This window comes from Pipistrellus kuhlii, unplaced genomic scaffold (assembly GCF_014108245.1).
Source record: "Pipistrellus kuhlii isolate mPipKuh1 unplaced genomic scaffold, mPipKuh1.p scaffold_m20_p_11, whole genome shotgun sequence".
NCBI classification, from domain to species: domain Eukaryota; kingdom Metazoa; phylum Chordata; class Mammalia; order Chiroptera; family Vespertilionidae; genus Pipistrellus; species Pipistrellus kuhlii.
In genome coordinates, this window is record NW_023425416.1 from 47,237,439 (window position 1) to 47,259,902 (window position 22,464).

The following is a 22,464-nucleotide window of genomic DNA, read 5'->3' on the forward strand; positions in this document are numbered from 1 at the left end:
CAAAAGAAATCTCCAAAGGAAAAGAGGGAAACCAAAAATATTCCACGGCTTCAAAATGAGTCACCTGAAAGCTAACAACCCTATTTGTGAAGCTATAAACTACAGAGAAAGAAGGAGGCACAAGAGTGGGCCTCAGGGGGAGGCCGTCCTCCTTCTGAGATGCTGAGAGGCTGATTTCTGAGGATGGCCTGGGGAGATGCCCTCAGGCAGCTGGAGGCCAGAGCCGGTGGAGGGCAGAGGCGGGCATTGATTCGCGAGCTGGCTGCACAGACTGGAAGCTACGCTGCAAGAGCAGCCGACCCTGCAATGACATTAAGCTTTAAGGCAGGCCTCGGTAGGAATGAACTATCCAATACCTCTTTTCTGGTTTTTCATCTAATCTCTTCTACAGAGTCAACATCTCACACAAAACAATTTTACTGACTGCAAAGATACATCCATTTCATAAATATTTAAACATTTTAACCTAATCCTAAGGTTTCCTGCTTCAGTATAGTAGTATTTACATTGATGGGCTCCACCTATGTCAATGGCAGAGCTTCTCAAATTATCTGTGGTGAAGGACCAACCTTGTAAATCCCCAGTCCCTAAAGACCTACATGTGGTCCTACAGTTCTTAGACTGAATTGTGTCCCTCCCGAATTCGAATGTTGAAGCCCTCACAGCCCCTCCCCCCCTGGGACTCTGGAGATAGGGCTTACAAGGAGGTAATTAGGGTTAAAAGAGGTCATAAGAATGGGGTCCTGATAGAATAGGACTACTGTCTTCATAAGAAAAGACACCAGCCCTGGCCCGTTTGGCTCAGTGGATAGAGCATCAGCCAGTGGACTGAAGGGTCCCAGGTTCGATTCCCGTCAAGGGCATGTACCTTGTTTGCAGGCACATCCCCAGTAGGGGGTGTGCAGGAGCCAGCTGATCAATGTTTCTCTCTTATCAATGTTTCTAACTCTCTCAATAAAATATATTTTTTTAAAAAGACACCATAGAGAGCGACCTCTCTCTCTCTCTCTCTCTCTCTCTCTCTCTCTCTCTCTCGCCCCCCCCCTTTCTTTCTCTCTCTCTCTTTCTCCACATGCACACAAAGAAAAGACTTTATGAGCACACAGCAAGATGGTGGCCACCTGCAAGCAGGGAAGATGCCTCAGAATGAAATCTACCCTGCTGACACCTCAAGCTTGGACATCCAGCCTCCAGAACTGTCAGAAATAAACTTCTGTGGGTTAAGCCACCTAGACTGTGGTATTTTGTTATGCAGCCAGAGCAGACTAATACATACTGCATGTAACCACATGCTGCTCAATCATGCAAAGTGAACACTACTCTAACTGGTCTATACTTGTTCAACAAGACAAGCCCACTGATCGCATGCTTAAATGTCAAACTGTCTTAGAAATTTCCAAATGTTTGCCCTCCATTTCTGTGCTTATCTCACTGAAGACCTATAATAAACAGTCTGTGAACTAATAGCAGTCTGCAGACCATGTTTCAACCAGAATTGGTTTATAGTCTTTCTGTGGTTTAAAAGAGAAAAGCAATATTTAGCTAAAACTTAAAATAAGGGCATGAATTTTAATACATTAGAAACCAGCTGTATGCTGTGGGGTGAGAGAAATTAGAGAGAAGCCCAGGGTTCTATCATATCATATATCATACTATATCATACTATATCATACTATATCATAAATCATATCATACCTAGGCAAGATCCCCACCCCCCAAGACATTGCATAATGCATGTTCTTAAAAATGAGCACCACTGTGCCTTGTTTATAATGGCCCTTAAATTCTGTTTCTCTTTAGAACTTTCATCAATCTCTGTAACCATATCCACAGAGCACATTACAATTAGATTACAAACTCACAGACAGAGTATTACTTCTTCTTCAATTGGTGATATATACACCAAACTCACAAAACAGATGTTCTCAAGGGACTGACCCGGATGCATGAGCAAATTAACTCCTGTGATCCTGCCACTGAGGGAGGACCCAGTACAGAGATGTCCAACTGTCCAGTGGCCATCACAGAGTGTCTTTGATGGATTTTAATCCATACATTTGGTCATCACTCTCAGCCACGGATGGCCCCAGGCACATGTCTGATGATTGGCAGCCTATTAGTCCAGGAGAGCCTCAGATGAGACATATGACCTTCTCTGCTCCATATGACCTTCCATGGTGGCCAGTCCTGGGTTCCAAAGAGTAGCAAGCCTCTAGCACATGTTTGCTAACGTCTAATTGGCCAGACAAGTCACATGGCCAAGCCTAGATAAAAGACTGGGGGAAATAGAGTTCACTTCCTGATGCAGGGCAGGTGGGGATGGGGGGCGTGGGGGAGTGGAGGTGGGTGGTGCCTGGGGCGCGGAGGGTAAGGGGGGAGACAAAGTCACAGTGCAAAGGGCTGGCTGTAGAGAGAGGAAGAATTTGGGGCCATTTCTATAATCAAAAATGGAACAGTTGTATTACTGGCATAAATAGAAGGTTAATACTAAAAACAAATGGAAAACAACTCCATCCTGAATATAAACTGATCTCTTTCAGAGGTATGAGACTTGACTTTCCTAAAGTTTCTAAGCCAAGAGAGAGGGTTAGGTTAACCAATGTTAATACCTTAAAAGAATGCAACCTAAGCTAATTTACAAAAACTGGACATCAGCAGTCATATTTAAACAGGTTATGTACTAACCATGGATTTGGAGGGCATCGGGCTCTTTAACAACACAAATATTTCGCATTTCTGACTATTGCCAAAGCTGGGCCCTTAATTCCACACTGAGCCCTCCACACACAGAAAAAGCTCATTTAAAACTCCACACCTGGGATGGTAATTCCTCAGTTAATCAAAAAAAGTTAGCTAGAATGAGGGATCATTTAAAAATGAATATCTTTAAGATTTTAATTTAGCAAACATTGAAAGTACATTTATTTGCAAGTCTTATAACACAGGGTCCCCGCCTCCCTCTCCTTTGAGCAAATCCAGTGACCTTTTCTCACTGTCTTCGTTCATAAATACCCACAATTCAAGGTCAAAGATTCCCAGGTTCCCTTTGTTTGAAAAAGAGTGAAAACGAAGATAAGCGTGAAGCCATGTGGAAACAGAATCTGGAGGCTGTCTATATCTTATGATTTTCCCCTAATCTTTTATAATTGCCTCATCTTTACTCAGTCGGATAGTAATAGGTCTTTATGGAGTCTTTCCAAAGGTTTTCACGGGAAGGACGGCTCTTTCTGTGTGAGCACACACATTTCACCGGCTTTCATTCCATTTCATTAAGTGATGCCAATTCCAGTAACAAGAACACCACATGTAAGCAGATTGGGGGACAAACTGCCTTTTGGTGAGCACTTAGCTCGGTGAGTGAGCATCGTCCCCGAGCCCCCACCGCTGGGTGGGCCAGGCAGCCTAGGCCAGTCTGGTCTCTGCCCGGGGGGGATGGGAGAGCTGGTCTTTGGGAGCCCTCCCCTGCACTGTGCTTCACCTCTTGGGGGACCCAGTGGGGCGAGCACTGCTAACGCCAGGGCTATAGTTAGTAACGACTGTCTTTAATCCTCCCCACACCAGCAACACTACACAGAGCAGTGCTTCATTTGGATAAAACTCAAGAGGGGGAAAGCCCATAGGCAAATCAGAAAATTACCAAGATTATCACAGGAATAGAGGAAACCAAAGCAGGAAGAGAAAAAACCCAGTTCAGTAATTCTATTCCAAAGTGCCCTACTCCACAAGTTCAAACCCTTCTTTACCTTCCCAGGAACCCAGCACCTGCTCCAACGCTGGGAAGCAGTGCCCACTGAATATAGCTGGTAGTGACCAGATAAATATAGATAAGTATAATTCAATTTTAAAACTTCCCAGGCTATTTTTTAAATTGAATTCCGAGTTTAATCAGACCTTTCAATTAGGTAGAGACTTCTAGAAGAGAGGTGTTTTTTTTTTTTCTGAAACAATAGTAACAATGACTAACATACTGAATACTTAATCCTGCCAAGCAATGCAGTAAGCATGCCATATGCATTCATCCCTGTGACTACTCTAGCTACAAAACTCATTTAAGGACACACAGCCTGCCAAAGGTGGAGTCAGGATTTGAACCCAGAGCCCACATTCTCAACCACTGTATCATACTGCCTAATTCAGTTCACTATTTCTCTTTTCTTTTTTTAAAATATATTTTATTTATTTATTTATTTATTTATTTATTTATTTATTTATTTTTGCAGAGAGGAAGGGAGAGAGATAGAGAGTTAGAAACATCCATGAGAGAGAGTCATCGATCAGCTGCCTCTTGCACACCCCCTTCTGGGGATATGCCCGCAACCAAGGTACATACCCTTGACTGGAATTGAACCCAGGATCCTTCAGTCTGCAGGCTCTATCCACTGAGCCAAACCAGTTTCGGCAAATTCACTATTTCTTATAAATACTATAATTCCATGTTCTGCCTGAGAGTTTTGTTATACTTCCAAAGGCACATAAAAGTCTTCAATTATAAAGTTGAAGTCAATTCTTAACCACCACTAACTATATGTTCACTGAAAATCACCTCTACGTGCCTGACTCACTCATTCATTAATGAAGATTTAACAAACAATGGCTTAATCACTTGAAAAGTAAGTTAACGTAATTCAATGGACATTTCTCATTTACTGAATGCTACTACGTGCTGCCCTTACCCATGCTCTCAGCAAGCTGAGCCTGGTGGGAGGAACACACGTGTCCTACAGCTTCAGTGAATGCTAGCAGCTACTTGCAGGAAGGGCTGTGGGATGTCCAAGGGTGGAATGGATAGCAGGGAGAGAGGGCTGTATAGAATTGATCTCCCACTGAGGCATTTTTTTCTAAGTCATGGGGATTCCTGTGAGGCTTGTAGCAGTGGAGACACAGGACCAGGATTTTGTTTTGGAAAGACCCCTCCAGCCGCAGAGGGTGTGGGGCAGAGGAGAGAGCATGAAGACTGGAAGGCTAGAGAAGAGATCTGCTGTAAAGGTCTAGCTAAGAACCATGGAATGTGCACCTGCACTGAGTAAACTGTGTGGTATGTGAATAAACCCCAATAAAGCTATCTAAAAGCTAAGTCTAGAGGAGAAATGGTGAGCGCCTGAACTCAATCCATGCCAATAGCAACAGGGAAGAGAGATTAAGGAGAGATCCAGAAGTCAGAATCAGCAGGACTGGATGAGTGAAGGGTGGGAGGGAGGGAGGGCTAGACTCAGCTGTAGAAACAAGACCAAGAAGGAGGAGAAAAATGGAGTCATAACATGGGATGCAAACAAGGTCACAGAGGAGGTGGTTAACATACAAACAAGGAACCGAAACACAAACCAAACCAATTCAGTATCATGGAGAACCACGCCCATGGAAATGAGTCATCGAGCTGATGGAGACATAGGAGCTAACTGCTAAAGGGCTAACTCAGTAACAACGGCGGTACTGTTAAGTGATCACCTTTTCACTTCCTCCTCTGGGTCAGACCTGGTGCCCATCACCAATGTCTTCATTCTGCCTTGGAGGAAGCCAGGACACTGCAGAGTTCAGAGGAAGAGCTGAGATTCTAATCCAGCCACCTCCCGACTCTGACATCCCAAGCTATGTCCATGCTATCATGCCTGCGTAACAAATAATGATGGCGATGATAACAAAGACAATCAAAGTTCATTCTGCCATTGCTGAGCCTGCTAACAAAAGTGTAATACAGATGCAGCTCACTTCCCTGTGCCTTAACCGAGTGCCCAGGTCTGTGTTTGGCATTTCACAAATATTATATAATAGTACCTATATCCTGCCTTGTAAGAGTGGTAGCAAGACCTGCAATTGATTGCACATGTGCTCAATGCCAGACCCTTGTGATGAGGGTTATACATGTGCCCTTTCTACTCCTCAGAGCATCCCTGCAGTGGAAGCTGAACTGGCCTCGGGTCTGCAGTCAAGCAAATAGGCTTGTAGGTCAAGGTAACTGGCCCAGGGCTGTGATGCACTAAGAGGCAGTGCAGGGACGGACTCTCCCTAGTTTGGGATATCCATGGGTAGATATAAACACAGGTGTGAATATAAATCAATTGAGAGACAGAGAGAAAGAAAGGTGTATATGTGGCAAAATGCTCAAAATAGTAGTTACTCCTAATGAAGGGTATGTAGGAATTATCTGTATTGTGCTTGCATCTGTATTATACTTTTCTTTAAATCTGAAACTATTTTTTTTTTAAATAGGAAAATAAACCCTGTGAGTCAAGGCATGAAAGAGCAGAGGGCTCAGTCACTACAAACAACTGAGAACCAATTTTGTTTCTATGCAGCTGTAGAAAAATAAAATCACCTAACATTTATTTAAAGAAAAAGAAACTGCAATTAAGCAATGTTTTTAAAACTATCAATGGAGCATGCATGGTGCAGACTGCCTTGCTGCTCACCACGACCTAAGGATCAGAAGTGCATTGTAACTTCTGAGTGAGTAGTTCATTCATGTGCATCTTAGAAAAGGAACTGTTAGTCTCCAATATGTTTAATTGGCACATCTTGCCAAGTTCAGAATTAAAATAAAACCATGAATGCATTTAATACTAAAATAAGGTATTGCCGAACATTTGATACTTACAAGATTGTAGGTTTTTTCTATTTTTTAGGAATTGGAGATCCCTGTGGAATTCTGCATTTAAAAAAGTGACCCTTTGCTTGAAATTACATCAAAGAAGTAAACTAAATTTGCCTCAAGAGTGAAGACCATGATGATTATATAAAAGAAATTATTTGAATATTGATTTGATCCTGTGGGCTGGACTTAATGACATTGCCAGTATTTGAATATTTTTTAACCTAAAAAACTGCATTTTCATGTGGTTCCAACACAGTATTTTATATTGGTAGGCTATTCTCTCAGTCTAAAGGTGGACATACATTAGCACACACCGATGTTATATGATAAAGTTGTACACCTGAAATGTATATGTTACTAACCAATGTTATCCCAATAAATTTCCTTTTGTAAAAAAGTGACATTTCAGTCATTTTTTAAGGCAACACTAGATGGCAGTAAATACACAAAAGTTGTAATATGACATTGAGTTACTAGCACAGAGTAATGATCATATTTGTCTTTTACTCAACTATATGTCGCATTAAATCAAGTTTTACCAAAAGAAGAAAAATAATAAATAAAATTAAAGTTTGCTGGCTTCAGAAATGTGAACCAGAGAAACAACTGAACTGAATATGAGGACACTAGTTCTCAATCAACAGCAACATCATAGTTTTATTTTTCTTAGTTTTCTTAGTTTAAAAAATTCTGTTAAAATGAATGTCTTTTAAATTTTACCTAATTTGGAGGGAAAATCTTTTAAAATAAAATATCTTGTTACTTTTTACATCAAGATGTTAACGATTTATTTGTTTGTTTCTATTTATTTGTGACTTATTTATTATGGCTTTTTTGAATTAGTAAAAGTTCTACTCTTTCAGGAGCCATGTATGAATATAGGAAAGTACAGCATGCTATTTATTTAATATGCTACTAGCAAAACATTTTTAACTTGATAAACTAACAATTTATCTAGAATGCAGGGGAAAAAATAGGGAATAAATTATAATTTTAAGATTATACTCCCCAATTTGAAGACACTGCAGATCAAAGAGAAAACCTTATAAACAGAAACATGTTAATTTGATCCAGTGATGACTCTCATGACTTTTCTATAACATACTAAATTAGAATTTCAGTATGATTTTACAAACATATAGTAATAAGCAACAAAACTTATATTTTCAAAGTTATTTGTAAACTTTCTACTTTTTGGATTCATTACAAGACCAGATGGCATTCAGCACAGGTCTCAGCAACGCTAGAATAAAATTAGCTAACTTACTAATTTTTTGGATACTTCTAACACTTTCTCTGAGCTTGATTTTGTTCTGACACAGAAAATCCCCAATTTAGAAAACAAAGTGAGGGTTCTTTCAAATGTCAATAAAGTAAAAGTAAATAAATCTTTAAATACATTAATGGTGGTAGAAGGGGAGGACTTAGTTTAATACCAATCTGTGCCTATATAATTCAACTTTTGATCAATAGTTTTTTCAAAAGTCAGAAAATAAGTTGCTATAGTTACTATAAACATACAACCAAATAGCCAAAACAATCTTAAAAAATTGGGGATCTCACACTTCCTGATCTAATAATGTACTACAAAGCTATGAAAATCAAAGCAGTGTAATACTGGCAAAAAGACAGATATTACTTATTTTGTTAACTTGTATATACATTAAATATATACAGCTTTATGTATGTCAATCATACCCCTAATAAAACGCATGAAGAGACAATATAGATACACAGACCAATGGAATAAAATAAAGAGCCCAGAAACAAACCCTCACATATACAGTTTTTGACAGGGGTGCCAAGACCATTTACTGGGGAAAGGACTATCTTTTCAACAAATGATGCTGGAAAATTGGATAGCTACATGCAGAAGAATGATTTACCTTATATCATATATAAAAGTTAACTCAAAAATAAATCAAAGGTCTAGATTTAAGACCTAAAACTATAAATCTAGAAGAAAACATAGGACAAAATCTGCATGACATTAGATTTGTCAATGATTTCCTAACTATAACACTAAAAACAAAGAAAAAAAAAAAAAAAAAGAGAGAGAAAGACAGAAAATAGAGAAGTTGGGCTTTTGTGCATCAAAGGATAATATCAACAGAGTGAAAAGGCAACCTTCAGAATAGAAGCAAATATTGGAAATCATATGTCTGATAAGGGGTTAATGTTTATAATATATAAAGAACTCTACAACTCAACAACTAAAAAACAAACAACATAATTTAAAAATGGACAAGGATTTGAATAGACATTTCTCCAAAGAAGATTTACAAATGAAAACATTTACAATCCATGAAAAGATACTCAATGGGTATCTTCTTCTGTAAATGAACTACTGGGTATTCTCATCAATCCCCTGTGAGTCTCATTAGTTTGAGCATAAATCAGTCCCAAAAGTCTAGTTAATCATGATTGTACTACAGGCAAAGACAAACTGCTAGATCTGCAAAGTTAAGGGCCATATGCTAAATCAAGACGCTACATCACATGTGTCAAACACAAGGCCCGCAGGCCAAATCCGTCCCGCCAGGCCTTGCAATGTGGCCCGCACCGCGCTGTCATCACTGCACTCCGCTGCGTTTCCATCACAATGACAGTTTATGACTGTTCAGTAAACCATTCGGCCCGCGATTTAGGCTGGATTTTAGATTTTGGCCCCTTCTCTGATTGAGTTCGACACCCCTACGCTACATCATGAGCCCGGCCAGCTGGCCAGCCCCTGGCTAAGGGCCCTCTCTGTTTTCATCTCTCACTTCCACAGGTAATAAATCAGCCTTGAAAATAGCTCTCCAAAATCCTATTCAACTCACCAGTCCAAAACAGACCTACTTTTATCTGCCAGAGCCATTCTCTTTCCCTTCCTACACACTGCCATCTAAAACCATTCTCCAACACGAATATTTTACATATAGCATCTATCACAAGCACAGATTCCTATAAAATATGCTAAAAGAGCAAAATAGAGCAAAGCAGACTGTATTTCTTCAGCCGCTAATGGAAATGTACAAGTGCACATTTGAATGTACAAATGAATTCCAGGATTTCTTTTTTTTTTTTTTCTGGTCATCCCTAAGTCCTGAGACCTTAGGTATATGAATCACGACTTTATGTTCCTGCAAAGTTTGCTTTAACAAATTTTCACCACTCTCGTATGTTTTAAATTTCTACAACTAGAAGGTCACAATATTCCCGAGAACTAAAATCACTAGCAACAAAAAATTGCCTGCAAATTCTTGTTTGTGATTGGTAAGTGCTTTGATTTTTAAGACGGTCCAGCAATCCATAGTCAGAAACATAATTAAATGGTTTCTAAGCAGTACAGAGACAGCCAGCTTGTGCTTTGTATGTGAAACTAAGAGTCCTCCTACACATGACAGCACGCTTTGGAGTTTTAGAATGTTTCACAATGGGCTCCATACCTGTTGGAAATGAGACTTAAACATGAATTTTTCTCAAAAAACATTTTCTTTGGATTTGTTTGAGAAAGTAGAAATGACAAATCCGTAGGTTAGACTTAAAAAAAACAACTCACCATATTAAACCTACAGAATTCTATCTATAATAAAAAAGGATAATATGCTAATTAGACCTGACATCATTCCTAACATCCTTCTGGATGAAGCCCGGTGGCCAGAGGGAAGCCAGTGCCAGCAGCCAGAGGAAGGAAGGCCTGCGCTTGCAGGAATTCTCGTGCATCGAGCCTCGAGTTTCAAATAAGATTTATCTACTCAGCCCTGACTGGGCAGGGAAAGTCACTTCCCTGTTTGCACCGTGGTGACCGTTTTTCAATCCCCGGTGATCACCAGGAATGCACAGCCTCAGACTCCTGTCTTCCCGTCACCTGAATGGCGTTGCTTTCATGCCAGTAAATGCATATGGCTAAATTGCCAGCCAGAGGCATCACTGCTTTGGAATGGCAGAGGCATCTGATGTAGAAATGATTTGAAGGAGAGTTAAGCTCTCACTTACCTCCACTGCGACTACAATCAGAATGAGGTCCGTTTTTGACTCCGGAAAGAGGGCATCCACTTGCGGCGACATTCCAATCAGAGCACAGTTAGTGACCACGGAGATCACACTCATTGTCTCAAAAGCCAACTGGAAGCAAAAGAACCAGAAATTAAAACTGCCTTGTGGTTCTTGTCTTATTATGAGTTACCTAAACATTTTTTGATATTCCATTTTGATTTATCTGTGTTTTTGAATATATGTTTTATATAGCTTTCTAGGAGTTGCTCTAAGTATGTGTGTGTGTGTGTATATATATATATATATATACATATATATATATATCATACACACATATATAGTTACATTATATTTTATATGTATGTGTGTGTATATATATACATTTTTTTCTTTTTACGTGTGTTGTTATTTATCAGCTTGAGTAAAATATAGAAATCTTACCTCCCTTTACCATTCCTTATCCTATATAATAAAAGGCTAATATGCAAATTGTTCCCTTGAACAAGAGTTCAACCAGGGGGCTGTGAACTGCCTGTGGCCCCTCCCCCAGGCTGATCCCACCCCTGACTGCCTCCCCCCAAATCCGATCAGGGCAGGGCAGGCCAGCCAGAACCCAGCCATGCACGAATTTGTTTACCAGGCTTCTAGTTTGTAATATAATTGCCTAAATATGTTCTCTACGTATAGTATTTAGAATCATTAGATAGCTTTGTATTTTTTGTTTCAACTCTCAAACATAACTTTAAAGACTCAAGAAGAGAAGGAAAATCTATTGTGTTGACTTGTATTTTTGCTTAGCAAGTTTATTTCTTCCTAATGTCTCCAGATTCCTACTTTTATAATTTCCTTAGTTTTGAGAACTTTCAGTCCTACTTGTAGGATAGGTCCCCTGACAATAAAAAACCTCTTATTGGTTTCCCTTCATCTCCTGCGCTCCTAAAGAATGCTTTCTGTGAATATAAGATTCTGTGTTGACAGTACTTTCCTCTAAGCATTTGGAAAGTACTGTGCCACTTTCTTCTGACACTGCAGTAGGGAGGGCCTCGTTATGTGAGGGAAGGCCCCGCTGGCTACTCTCCTAGAAAATTGTCCAAGTTTTACACCTGAAAGGAGTCATAAAGATCATATTTTACCTGCCTCACCCCTGCCCCCAATTTTAAAAATAAGAAAGGCGAGGCCCAGAGGAAGTTAATGGCTATTGAAGTCACACAGCTGTTTGGTGGCCGAGCGAGAATGAAATCGGTTTCCCCAAATCTCTCCTTTGGGCTCTTTGTTTTAAATCACAATGCCTCGTTCTGTTATTTCTCTTAAAGGAATATTTTTTTTCTCAAATAATTACCTGCCATACACCAATACTGGCCGAAGGCTCTGCGAATGGCCGTTTGAAGACTCTGCACATTTTTAAGGCGTCGGAATTAACTTCGGTGAAGTTATTGAGCACAGCGAAGGCCGCTGCTAGCGGGTAAACACAGGAGAAAAGGCTCACGTAGCCAAACTGCAGCAAGAGCTCCAGGTAGTCATCGAAGGTGCCCTGGAATTGTGAGCCACAAGGAGAAAACAGGCATTGTTTTAATACCGTCTAATGAGAATAACTTACCAATGTCATCCCGCTAAATTTAACAAGAAGAAGAAAAGGAGGAGGAGGAGGAGGAGGAGGAGAAGGAGGAGGAGGAGCCGCCGCCCTGGTGGGTTTGGCTCAGGGAATAGAGCATTGACCTGGGGACTGAAGGGTCCTAGGTTTGATTCTGGACAAGGGCATGTGCTGGGTTGCGACCTTGATACTCAGTAGGGCGCGTGCAGGAGGCAGCTGATCAATGATTCTCTCTCATTGTTGATGTTTCTATCTCTCTCTCCCTTTCCCTTCCTCTCTGAAAACAAAACAAAACAAAACAAAAAAACTTTAAAAATAACGAGATTTTATATGATGGCCCCTCACAGTATGGGCACCCCAGAACTCTAGTCCCTCACCTTCCAAAGGAAAAACTACAATAATAGTGCGATGCCAGCAAAAAGGACAGAGTAAGGACCTCCAGAAGTTGGCACCTCCAAACAAACAAAAAGGGCAAAAGTTGTCAGAATCTACTTTTTCAGTACTGTTAAATTAACCCACGGCTAGTAGCAACTCAGGCAGCACTGAGTAGAGAAAAACAGCTCAACCTTGTGCATTTAAATTCACTCGAGATTCACCTCCTGCTCCCAGGTCCACAGCAGCCGTAAAAGTAACAACAGGCACGCCCAGGGGCACAGGGAGCAGAGGGGCCGGAGGTCTCACCAAGCCTCGCTCCAAAGAGAAGTCACCACCCGATGCGGACAGTGGGACATTTTGGACTCTGCTCAGAAGGCTCATCTTTATTCAGCCTCACTGAGTGCCCCCTCCCCCAGTGCTACAGGCTTCTCCTGTGGGGGTGATGAAAGATTATTTGACTTTGGATGGTGGGCACACAGTAAAATATATAGATCTTGTAACCTAGAAATCCACATCTTAAACCTATATGACCCTATTAACCAAAGTCACTTCAATAAATTTAATTAAAAAAAAAAAAAAAGGAAAATGGTTATGGGTTTCTTTGGGGGGATGATGAAAAAGTTCTGGAATTAGTTAGTGGTGACGGCTACACATCTTGTGAACTTATTTTTAAAAAATCTAGAATGTATTGATACATTTTAAAATAGTGAATTTTGTGGTATTAGACATTTATCTCAATTCTATTAAAAGTAAAGGAAAACAAAGCTGATAGAACAAGGAAACTACCCAGAGTCACCCTAAGGAGAGTGATATATATATCAAAGAGGCCAAAGAAAGGAGTCCACAGCAGAAAATAAGGAGACCACGGAAGCATGGAGAATCCCTCTGAAACCATGTTTAAAAACCTTTCCGCTATGTTTGTAAAGGTTTAGACTAGTGAGTGGTCGGCAAACTCATTAGTCCACAGAGCCAAATATCAGTACAACGATTGACATTTCTTTGGGGAGCCAAATGTTTTAAACTTAAACTTCTTCTAACGCCACTTCTTCAAAACAGACTCGCCCAGGCCGTGGTATTTTGTGGAAGAGCCACACTTAAGGGGCCAAAGAGCCGCATGTGGCTCGCAAGCTGCAGTTTGCCGACCACGGGTTTAGTCCAAACGAGGAGGGGGCAATACTCGTTGTGTACCCTCAACAACTAGAGATAGTAACAGTGCGGGGTGAGTTATTCAATGATCTTTACTAACTGGACAACGAAGGCCTCATTGAAGCAGGATGCTTAAGCACTGAGTTGTCACGTGAGTAACACCGCCACCTCTCACTGGACTCAGGGACGCACTAACAAATGCCTTCCTAGATGCCTGTTGTTCACAATCACATTTACTCTGACCCTAGGGAAGCTGAGCAGTGCTTTATGCTGGGTCGTAATCGCCATGTCGCCTAAGGCCGCACTGCAGACCTCCCCATGACCTCCCTATGCACACGCAATGACAAGTTGAGTTTAAGAAAAATACTCATCACTGTATTTTAAAGCAATATTAAACATGGATATTGTGAAATGAATCATTATTATTACTGCATCTCAGAGTCTGTCTTTCTCCAAGACATGCAATTAGACTCCGGAGCTGAGAGCTTTAGTATAAGTCAGATTCTACTTCTAGTCAGTTTTTTTTGTTTTTGTTTTTGTTTTTTTAATATATTTTATTTATATTTTACAGAGAGGAAGGGAGAAAGATAGAAAGCTAGAAACGTCGATGAGAGAGAAACATCGACCAGCTGCCTCCTGCACACCCCCTTCCGGGGATGTGCCCGCAACCAATGTACATGTCCTTGTCCAGAATCGAACCTGGGACCTTTCAGTCCGCAGACCAACTCTCTACCACTGAGCCAAACCGGTTTCAGCAGATTCTACTTCTAGACAGTTTCTATTTGTATTTTATATTTTGCTGAAATAGAGAATTTCCTAACTTAGTTATAGAGTTAGATGCTCTGGCTACTTGGATGAAGCACGGGCCCAGGGATTTCAAGTGAGTCTCTCTGGCAGTTTCCAAGGCTCGCCAAAGAGCAGCACCGAGCACATGTATGTTGGGAGCTGGCCGGTGGATGCTCAGCTGGGGATTCAGCGGCGAGCAATTTCTAAACTGCTCTTTGGTTGCCTTTGGCTCCAGGAAGCATTTCCTTACGTTGTGTTGCAGCATACAGATGTGGCTTTAAAATATGCCCAGTGATATAGCATTGATCTAATTCTCTGAAGAGTGAAGTAATCAAGAGTGGGGAAAGAGTAAAAATCTTAGCAATCAAGCCGGTTTTACCACAATTTGGTCTTAAGAAACCGTCATAGCCTATGCTCAGCTTTCAAAATTGTGCTGGTTTGGCTCAGAAAGTAAAAGGTTGAGCCTCTGCAGAGATGTGCAGATAATGTCTCTCAGATGTGTCGCCGGGCAGCCCAGCAGTCATGCCAAGCTCTGCCTGGCATTGTTAGCATATGAGATGTAGTGAGCAGGAGTGGGGAGGTGGGTAGAGGAGGGAGAGAAAGAGAGAGAATGAATTCCTACTCCAGATGAACATACAAACTAAAATTCTTAAGCATATGAGAAAAAAACTAAGTAAGAAAGTTAGTTCAATTATCAGGAGATGAATTCATTCATGATGAAAAACAAGACTATGGAAGCTGAATGGCAGCGGGCTCTCACCAAAGGCTCCATTGCACTAAGAAGACTATACCATACCAAGAAGGTAGGTGCAGGATATAGGAAATAATGACCTAAAGCAAATGTGACCCCAACACCAGCCCCCACTACAGAAGTGGTGAATGTAGTCAGAGCTCAATAAAAGTACACTAAATACATGGTTAGGTTTTATGACTCTCCAATGATCTCCTTATAGTTCCTAAAAAAAACTCAGACTTCTTAGGAATTATTTTATTTTTACAATAGCACTCAGTAACTTAAGCTATAAATCAATCTTCATTTTTAGTGATGGACTTCAATATTTTCTTTTGTTTAAAAAAATTTTTTTTAAGTTTTTCAATTACAGTTTACATATTATTTTGTATTAGTTTCAAGTGTGCAGCACAGTGGTTAGACAACCACATAACTTTACAAAGTTCCCTCCGATATTTCCAGAACCCACGTTCAATCTTTTCTTTGCATCTGAAGCAAGCCAAGCTTCTGGCCCCATGGCCATCTCACCCCCAGCCCCACCGGCTCTGGCTGCTGTTCCCAGCACCTCAGCAGAGCACTCACGGGGTTCCTCAAGCTCATCCTCTGTGTTTTAGCCATACCTTCAGATTCAGGACAGTAGCCCTTCCCTGGCTGGAAAGCACTGAGCTGAGACCGTGGGTGCTTACGTGTGCGTATGTACGTGGTACGTGACTGTTATGCACATTGAGTCAATGCGAAACTCGACTGGATGCAAGCTTACCAAATACGTGCCCATTTCCTTTTCCAGGATGACCTGCTCGTACAGCGTGGCATCGATGTCAGCCTTCAGAGCCTGCACCTTCTTCTTCACCTGCACGTGGTGCTTCCTCTGGAGCCAATAAGGCAGCAGAGACTCCACAACCTGGTTCAGGATCTGGGACATGATCAGGAGAGTGGCCAGGCTCTGAGGAGAAGCACATACATGTTTGCCAGTGCGGGTTAGTGAAACCGCCCCATGTTCACAATCATGCAAAGGAAATGGCCATTTTCAACAAATAGTATGCTATTGTCGTAAAAGCTAGTTTCAGAAAAGTTAGGTGTTGGAATGATGTTTCTAATCTGTGTTTATTTTTCAGCAGGGAAGACTTAGATTCAAATACAGAAAGATGATAATACAAATAGTATTATAATAAAAAATAAACCAGTTATGACTCAGTAGAACCAATTTCCTTAAATTTTGTTGTTGTTGCCGTTGTTATATCATCCTGGCTACAAAATTTGAATATCTAAATGATGTTGCCAATTTTGGAAAAATAATAGTTTTGCCACAACATTAAGAATATTACCAAATGAATATATTCCCCATCCACTGTAAAAAAACAAAACAAAAAATAAACCTTAGAAAATGAAAAATAAAAAGTCACCCATGATTCCACAAACAGGACAGAACCACTGCTAACATCTTGAACATTTCCAATCATATGTAGAAATTAAAGTAGAATAATCAACCATATACTATATACAGCTTTGTATTGTTTTTTCCCCTCTCGTTACATATTGTAAGCACTTTCCTGTGCCAATAAAAATTCTTTCTTTATGTAGCCCAGGCACTGTTGTTGAATGCAGGTGTTATTCCCAACCTGAACTACCACAAATGCTGCTCTTTAGGTACCTGCACATATGAATCTTCACCCACCTCTGATGACTTAGTAGAGATGAGTTAAGGCTCCATTGCACTAGGGAGACTATACCACACCAGAGGTGGTGTGTCAATTTCTTCTCTCCCCAGATGGGTATCAGTGTTCCCATCACACAACCTCTTTGCTGATATTAGAATTCTATTTTTTTAAGAACCCTCTCCCATCCGTCTGTCCCCTGTTATACGAAGGAGACTCTCCACAGTGTAAGAAATGTGAAGTCACACCCCACTACCACTGTAGGTGGGACTGGGGAAGGTATGTGCATCCAACTACTTTTTCCATTTTCAAAAATAAGTTTTAAAAAGTAGCAATATGTAGAGTGCAATTCTTAAGAGCACAACATTTAATTTACTTTTATGCAAGCTGTTAGGACCATAACTACAAAATACTAAACTTTCTCTGTTATATAATTTTTTTTTAATTTCCTGACAAATGATCTCAAGTTCTCATATAAATACCAAGAAGTCACAGGACATTGACACCAGGAGGGAGCAGCCCTGCCGGCAGCTGACTCAAACATACACAGTATTAAATATATGTCAGACGTTCTTAACATTTCAGAAAAGGATCTGCCGGTCTCTCAAGTACAACCACCTATAATTTAAAAGTGAAATGTATCAGACCTTTGTAAGGCTACACCAGTCACCCCACCCTGAGACACACACACAAAAGTTTAAAAAATATGTTTTGTTGTTAGAACTGTTCTTACAATTCTATACAGATACAAACATATAGGAACTACACGTTCTATTTTACTGCCCTACATCATTAATTTTACAAGTTGGTTAGCTTCTATTATTTTCTTTTCAGTTGAGTACACTACACGGTCCTAGTGGGTTTTCTGTTTTTAATTAGAACTGGGCTTAGAAACAGACAAAATTGAAAAGGTTTTATTTGTAAAGTAATAATGGGAAGCGACTGCACTGCCTGGCTACAAGAAACCGCCTCTAAGGCCTGAAGAATGGATACCTTCTGCCACTCACACTCACCTGACGTAAGAGCTTCATGTCCTTCAGGACGAAGGCGATGTAGAAGAGTGAGGCAAAGCAATTCAGAAAGTTGAACTGGCAAAAAAAATGGTAACAACATTTAGTGTTGCTTCCCAGTACTTTACATTTACTAGTACAACTGTCAGCACTGCATTTAAAAACTCAAGGAGAGACTTCCAGCCCTGTTCTCCCTCCTCCTCCTCAGTGGATGGTCTATAAACCCTGCACATGATGCAGGAGGCACCCAGAGGCCCAGAGGCCGGGAACCGGCTGGGGAATAACCCAGGACCGGGTGATAACACAGCACCGGTGCAGCTGATGCTCCTGTTTCTACTCTGTTCTTATAAGAGGGAGACCAAGGCCCACCATTCCCCATCTCCAACCTGGCAACCCAGGTGGCCCAGGCGGGTTCTTTCCCCACTCACCCACTTAGAAGCTTGAAAACAGCATATGAACCAAGAGGAACTATCGGGACCCCCACTCACAATGAGCCGCCAGGGGCTATGCTCTCCTTCCCTCCTTCCTGCAGGCCCCCCACTGCCTTCCCCGAGGGGGTCTGTGAGGATGGCTGGGCAGCACCAGCAAGAAGGACTGCCAACCCCTCCACCTAAGTAGCCCAGCCCCAGAAGCTCCTTGTACCCACGGACCTGAGACTCCTCACCGTCAAGAGGAGACGCCTAGGTAGATGGGTGGCACCAACAAGAGAGACCAGCTGTAACAGCCAGCCGAGTGCGGGAGGCATCTTTGTCACCACAGGCCTGAGACGCCCCTGCCCTGCTCAGACACAGTTCCGGGCTGGGGATCCCCCATACCGTGTTCCATTTCTTCACGCAGTTCTCCTGCTCAAGAATCTGCAACCACACCCTGCACCAATGGGTTTCCTCCCTGCCTCCAGCCTCATGCTGGCTACTTCCTGAGACAAGACTGCTTTGGGTATGGCTGCGGGCACTTCGTTAGTGAGGGAAGAGGGAGTCACTGCAGAGAGTCAGCAATAAGATCAATGCAGCCAGGGGAGGGGGGAGGGCTAAGTCGGAGTAGGAGGTGGAAAGTGAAAGCCTGGGAAAGTGGGAAATGCTCTCCCCATAAGATTAAAAAGGAAGGGAGAGACCCAGGGAACACAAGCAGATCCTGACATGTGAGTCTTTTCACAAGGCAGTCAGTCACCTGTCAACGTATCTGAAATGTCAGAGAATAATAAAGTCCCACGAGTAACTGAATTCTTCAAGCCAAATGGAGCGTTTTACCTCTAAGGGCGAAGGCTCCATGTTAAAATCAATGTGAATGATCTTTTTAATGCATTCCCCGTTCCCCTGAACCTTGCACAGAGAACAGAGAAGGTAACTTCCTTGCTGATTCGGCATCAATATGTTGAATATCAATTACTTTGTGGGGCTAAAATGAGCCTTTTTAGATATGCACAAATGTCCAAATTGCTACACCACTAAATTATGAGCACCTACTATGACAGGTTTTCTTAAGCCCCCTCTTGCCTCTATAAATTTACCTACTTCCAGAAACCCAAACACCTTCCCAATGGTAGTTTCTGATCTTTTAAGGGCTGAAAAACCAGATAAATAGGCTTTTCAAAATGATTTCTACAGCTAAACAAAGACTTTTTCTCAGTGGGGGCCTCAATCTCTGCCTTGGAGAGTCAAGTACATGAACTGTGTTAAATCAGTTACAGTTGCAAGTTCGGAGGACTCCATGCATCTGTCTTGATTCTCAGTTATGGTACAGATGCCTCCTGATAAGTGAGGTGCTTTCAAGCCGGCACATCTTTGTTGTTTATAATGATGGCGGAGAGAGGCAGAATGTGTGAGCTTTTACACAACCTACAAGCAAGTTACCCAGTGCCTACTCTCCATCTCTCTCCTTCTGCCCATCAGAACCTGCTGGGAACCTCCTCAACTCTCAACATTCTTCACCAAAATTAATTGAAAAATAATTTAACGTTCTATCACTAAATGAACTGGTATAACTGCAGCGATTGTTGAATGGTGAAGCATTCAGAGAAGTCACCAAAGAGAAGAGAAACATGGCTATAAAGTAGATAATTAGCTTTTTACATAAATAGAAATGGGCTGTACACAAATTTCTACATTTGAAGCCTTAAACCACATGCACATTTAGAAGATTGCTAGCAGCCTACTCCCTCTCGCAGCCCAGGACCCCTCGGGGGATGTTCGCCTGTTGGCTTAGGCCCACTCCCCAGAAGGGGTCCTTAGCACTGCTGCAGAGGAGGTGGGAGGGGCTCCTGCCACGGCAGCTGCATTGCCAGCCATGAGCCCAGCTTCTGTCTGACCACCAAGGGGCAGCTCCTGCATTGAGCATCTGCCCCTTGGTGGTCAGTGTGCATCATAGCGACCAGTGGTTTTGCCGTTCAGTCGACTTGCATATTAAAATTTTATCATATAGGCTTGAATGTAGATATAAACACACCCATTAATCAATCCTTGTCTACTTGCTCAAAATATATTAACTATCTGGTATCTTGAAATTAGAAGCAAGTCTTCATATTTATATTCCGAAATGTTAACACGTTAGGCGCCCTGTCAGTCACCGGTGACTAACACTATACTTTCCGTCCGGAAGACAAAACAGGCTGGGTGCTTGATGTGTTACATGGTATTCTTTAATTTCATAATTAAAATGAATTTGTATATGAAAACTCTACTTACCACTAAAACTTTCAAAATTAGATGATTCTGGTAGGCAGACTCCAATCTGTGATTCTCTAAAACATCAAAAGGAGAGGTCATTTCTCTCAGATAAGTTAGCAGCAGGGAGCACTGTGGTGAGGTGAGACCTGCACTGTGGACAGGAAGTCAACTACCCAGCCTCAGTCAGTAAATGCACTAGGATGTCAATCATGGCTACGGCTCACCACTAGGAGCATCCGACAAGGAGGAAACCAAGGTTAAGACACATTTGGGGGACTACCACAGTATCATTGCAGTCTGAAACTATTTTTCAATCTTACTGCTACAAAGAAACGGGGGATGTGTTGGCAAATGACCCCACAGACAGATACCCAGAGAAAGACCCCGGATAAGTGGGGATGGTGAAGCTGATAGCAACCTCTAAAGCAGGGGTGGGGAACGTCCAGCCCACAGGCCATAGATGGCCCTCAAAATCATTTGGTCTGGCCCTGCCAAGAAATTAGGGGTGAGCTAATTAAATGTTTGAGCAAATACAGCAGGCTAATTTTTAAAAATATATTTTTATTGATTTCAGAGAGGAAGGGAGAGGGAGAGAGAGATGGAAACATCAATGAGAGAGAATCATTGATTGGCTGCCTCCTGCATGCCCCCTACTGGGGATAGAGCCCACAGCCCTGGCATATGCCCTTGACTGGAGTTGAGCCGGGACCCTTCAGTTCTATCCACTGAGCCAAACCAGCTAGGGCCAGGCTAATTTTTAAGTTGATATTTTTATGGCCCTCAAATGTTATAAATATCCAAATGGCCCTTGGCAGAAAAAAAGGTTCCTCACCCCTGCCTAAGGAGAAGGACAATAAAGAAAGATTTTTCCAATATGTGTGGTTTGAAAGGCTTAGCTTAAAGGGCAACTCAAATTTCCATCCTCAGCCAGGAAGAGGGGACACAGTGCAGGTCCTGGAATAGCAGGACAGAAGAACAAAGGAAGGTTCCACTGAGAAGAGTCACCATGCACGGAGAGGCAGTGTTAGGCTGACCTGGATTGGAAACCCAACCCAGCCACTCAGCCACTGTCTGACGTGGGCAAGTCACGTGACCTGGGGCACTCAGCCTCCTTGTCTACAAAACAGAGCGGACACCACCCTCCTCCCAGGGTCACTGTCAGGGTTAGAAAGAATACACACGCTTAGCCCAGTATCAGCAGAGAAGAGCACTCACTAAATGGTAGCAGCTGCTGTTACATGGCCATCAAAAGTAATTTAAAATATCTTCATGGTTGCCGAAACCGGCTTGGCTCAGTGGATAGAGCGTCGGTCTCTGGACTGAAAGGTCCCAGGTTCGATTCCAGTCAAGGGCATGTACATTGGTTGAGGGCACATCCCCAGAAGGGGGTGTGCAGGAGGCAGCTGGTCGATGTTTCTCTCTCATCTATGTTTCTAGCTCTCTATCCATCTCCCTTCCTCTCTGTAAAAAATCAATGATATATTTTTTAAAAAAAATCTTCGTGGTTAAGGCCTAGATTCTTCCTAGGAAATAACAACATGTTTGCTTGTTTGACCGAATAAGTAAATGAGAGGCTGAAGGGCCTAACAAGGCTGTTTTTAACCTGTAAGCAGGTTCCTCTCTTACCGCAGACACACATGAACACCTCACGGAGTTCAACGGCAGCGCTCAGTGCCTGGCACGACTAGACAGCTGGTTTTCAGATACTTAGACAAAGTTCATCCGTCCAGAGTTTCAGGAAGATAATCCAATCTACTTTCCCGTTAGCATAAAACCCAGCAGCATAGTACCAGGAGCACAGGTTTAGAACAGAGAGGTGTGGATTAGCCTGGCTCTACCATCTGTTGTCTGAACCTTGTGACGTCTCAGTACCTTTATCCATAAAATGGTGAGACGTGTCTTTCACGTGTCCTGAGGAGGTGAGAATGGTGAAATGTG

The 22,464-nt window shown here is 41.9% G+C and overlaps 1 protein-coding gene across 2 annotated transcripts in view; it reads right to left on the reverse strand.

Moving 5' to 3' along the window:
• ANO10 (anoctamin 10) overlaps nucleotides 1–22,464 on the reverse strand; it is an 82,357-nt gene that overhangs the window by 52,000 nt on the left and 7,893 nt on the right. For both annotated transcript variants that reach the window (XM_036432022.2, XM_036432020.2), the window contains exons 6-10: nucleotides 20,545–20,600; nucleotides 17,867–17,941; nucleotides 15,959–16,141; nucleotides 11,910–12,101; nucleotides 10,571–10,699 (exon numbers count right to left, since the gene is read on the reverse strand). In XM_036432022.2, the coding sequence (XP_036287915.1) occupies nucleotides 10,571–10,699; nucleotides 11,910–12,101; nucleotides 15,959–16,141; nucleotides 17,867–17,941; nucleotides 20,545–20,600 (635 nt within the window). The remainder of the gene's footprint in view (nucleotides 1–10,570; nucleotides 10,700–11,909; nucleotides 12,102–15,958; nucleotides 16,142–17,866; nucleotides 17,942–20,544; nucleotides 20,601–22,464) is intronic.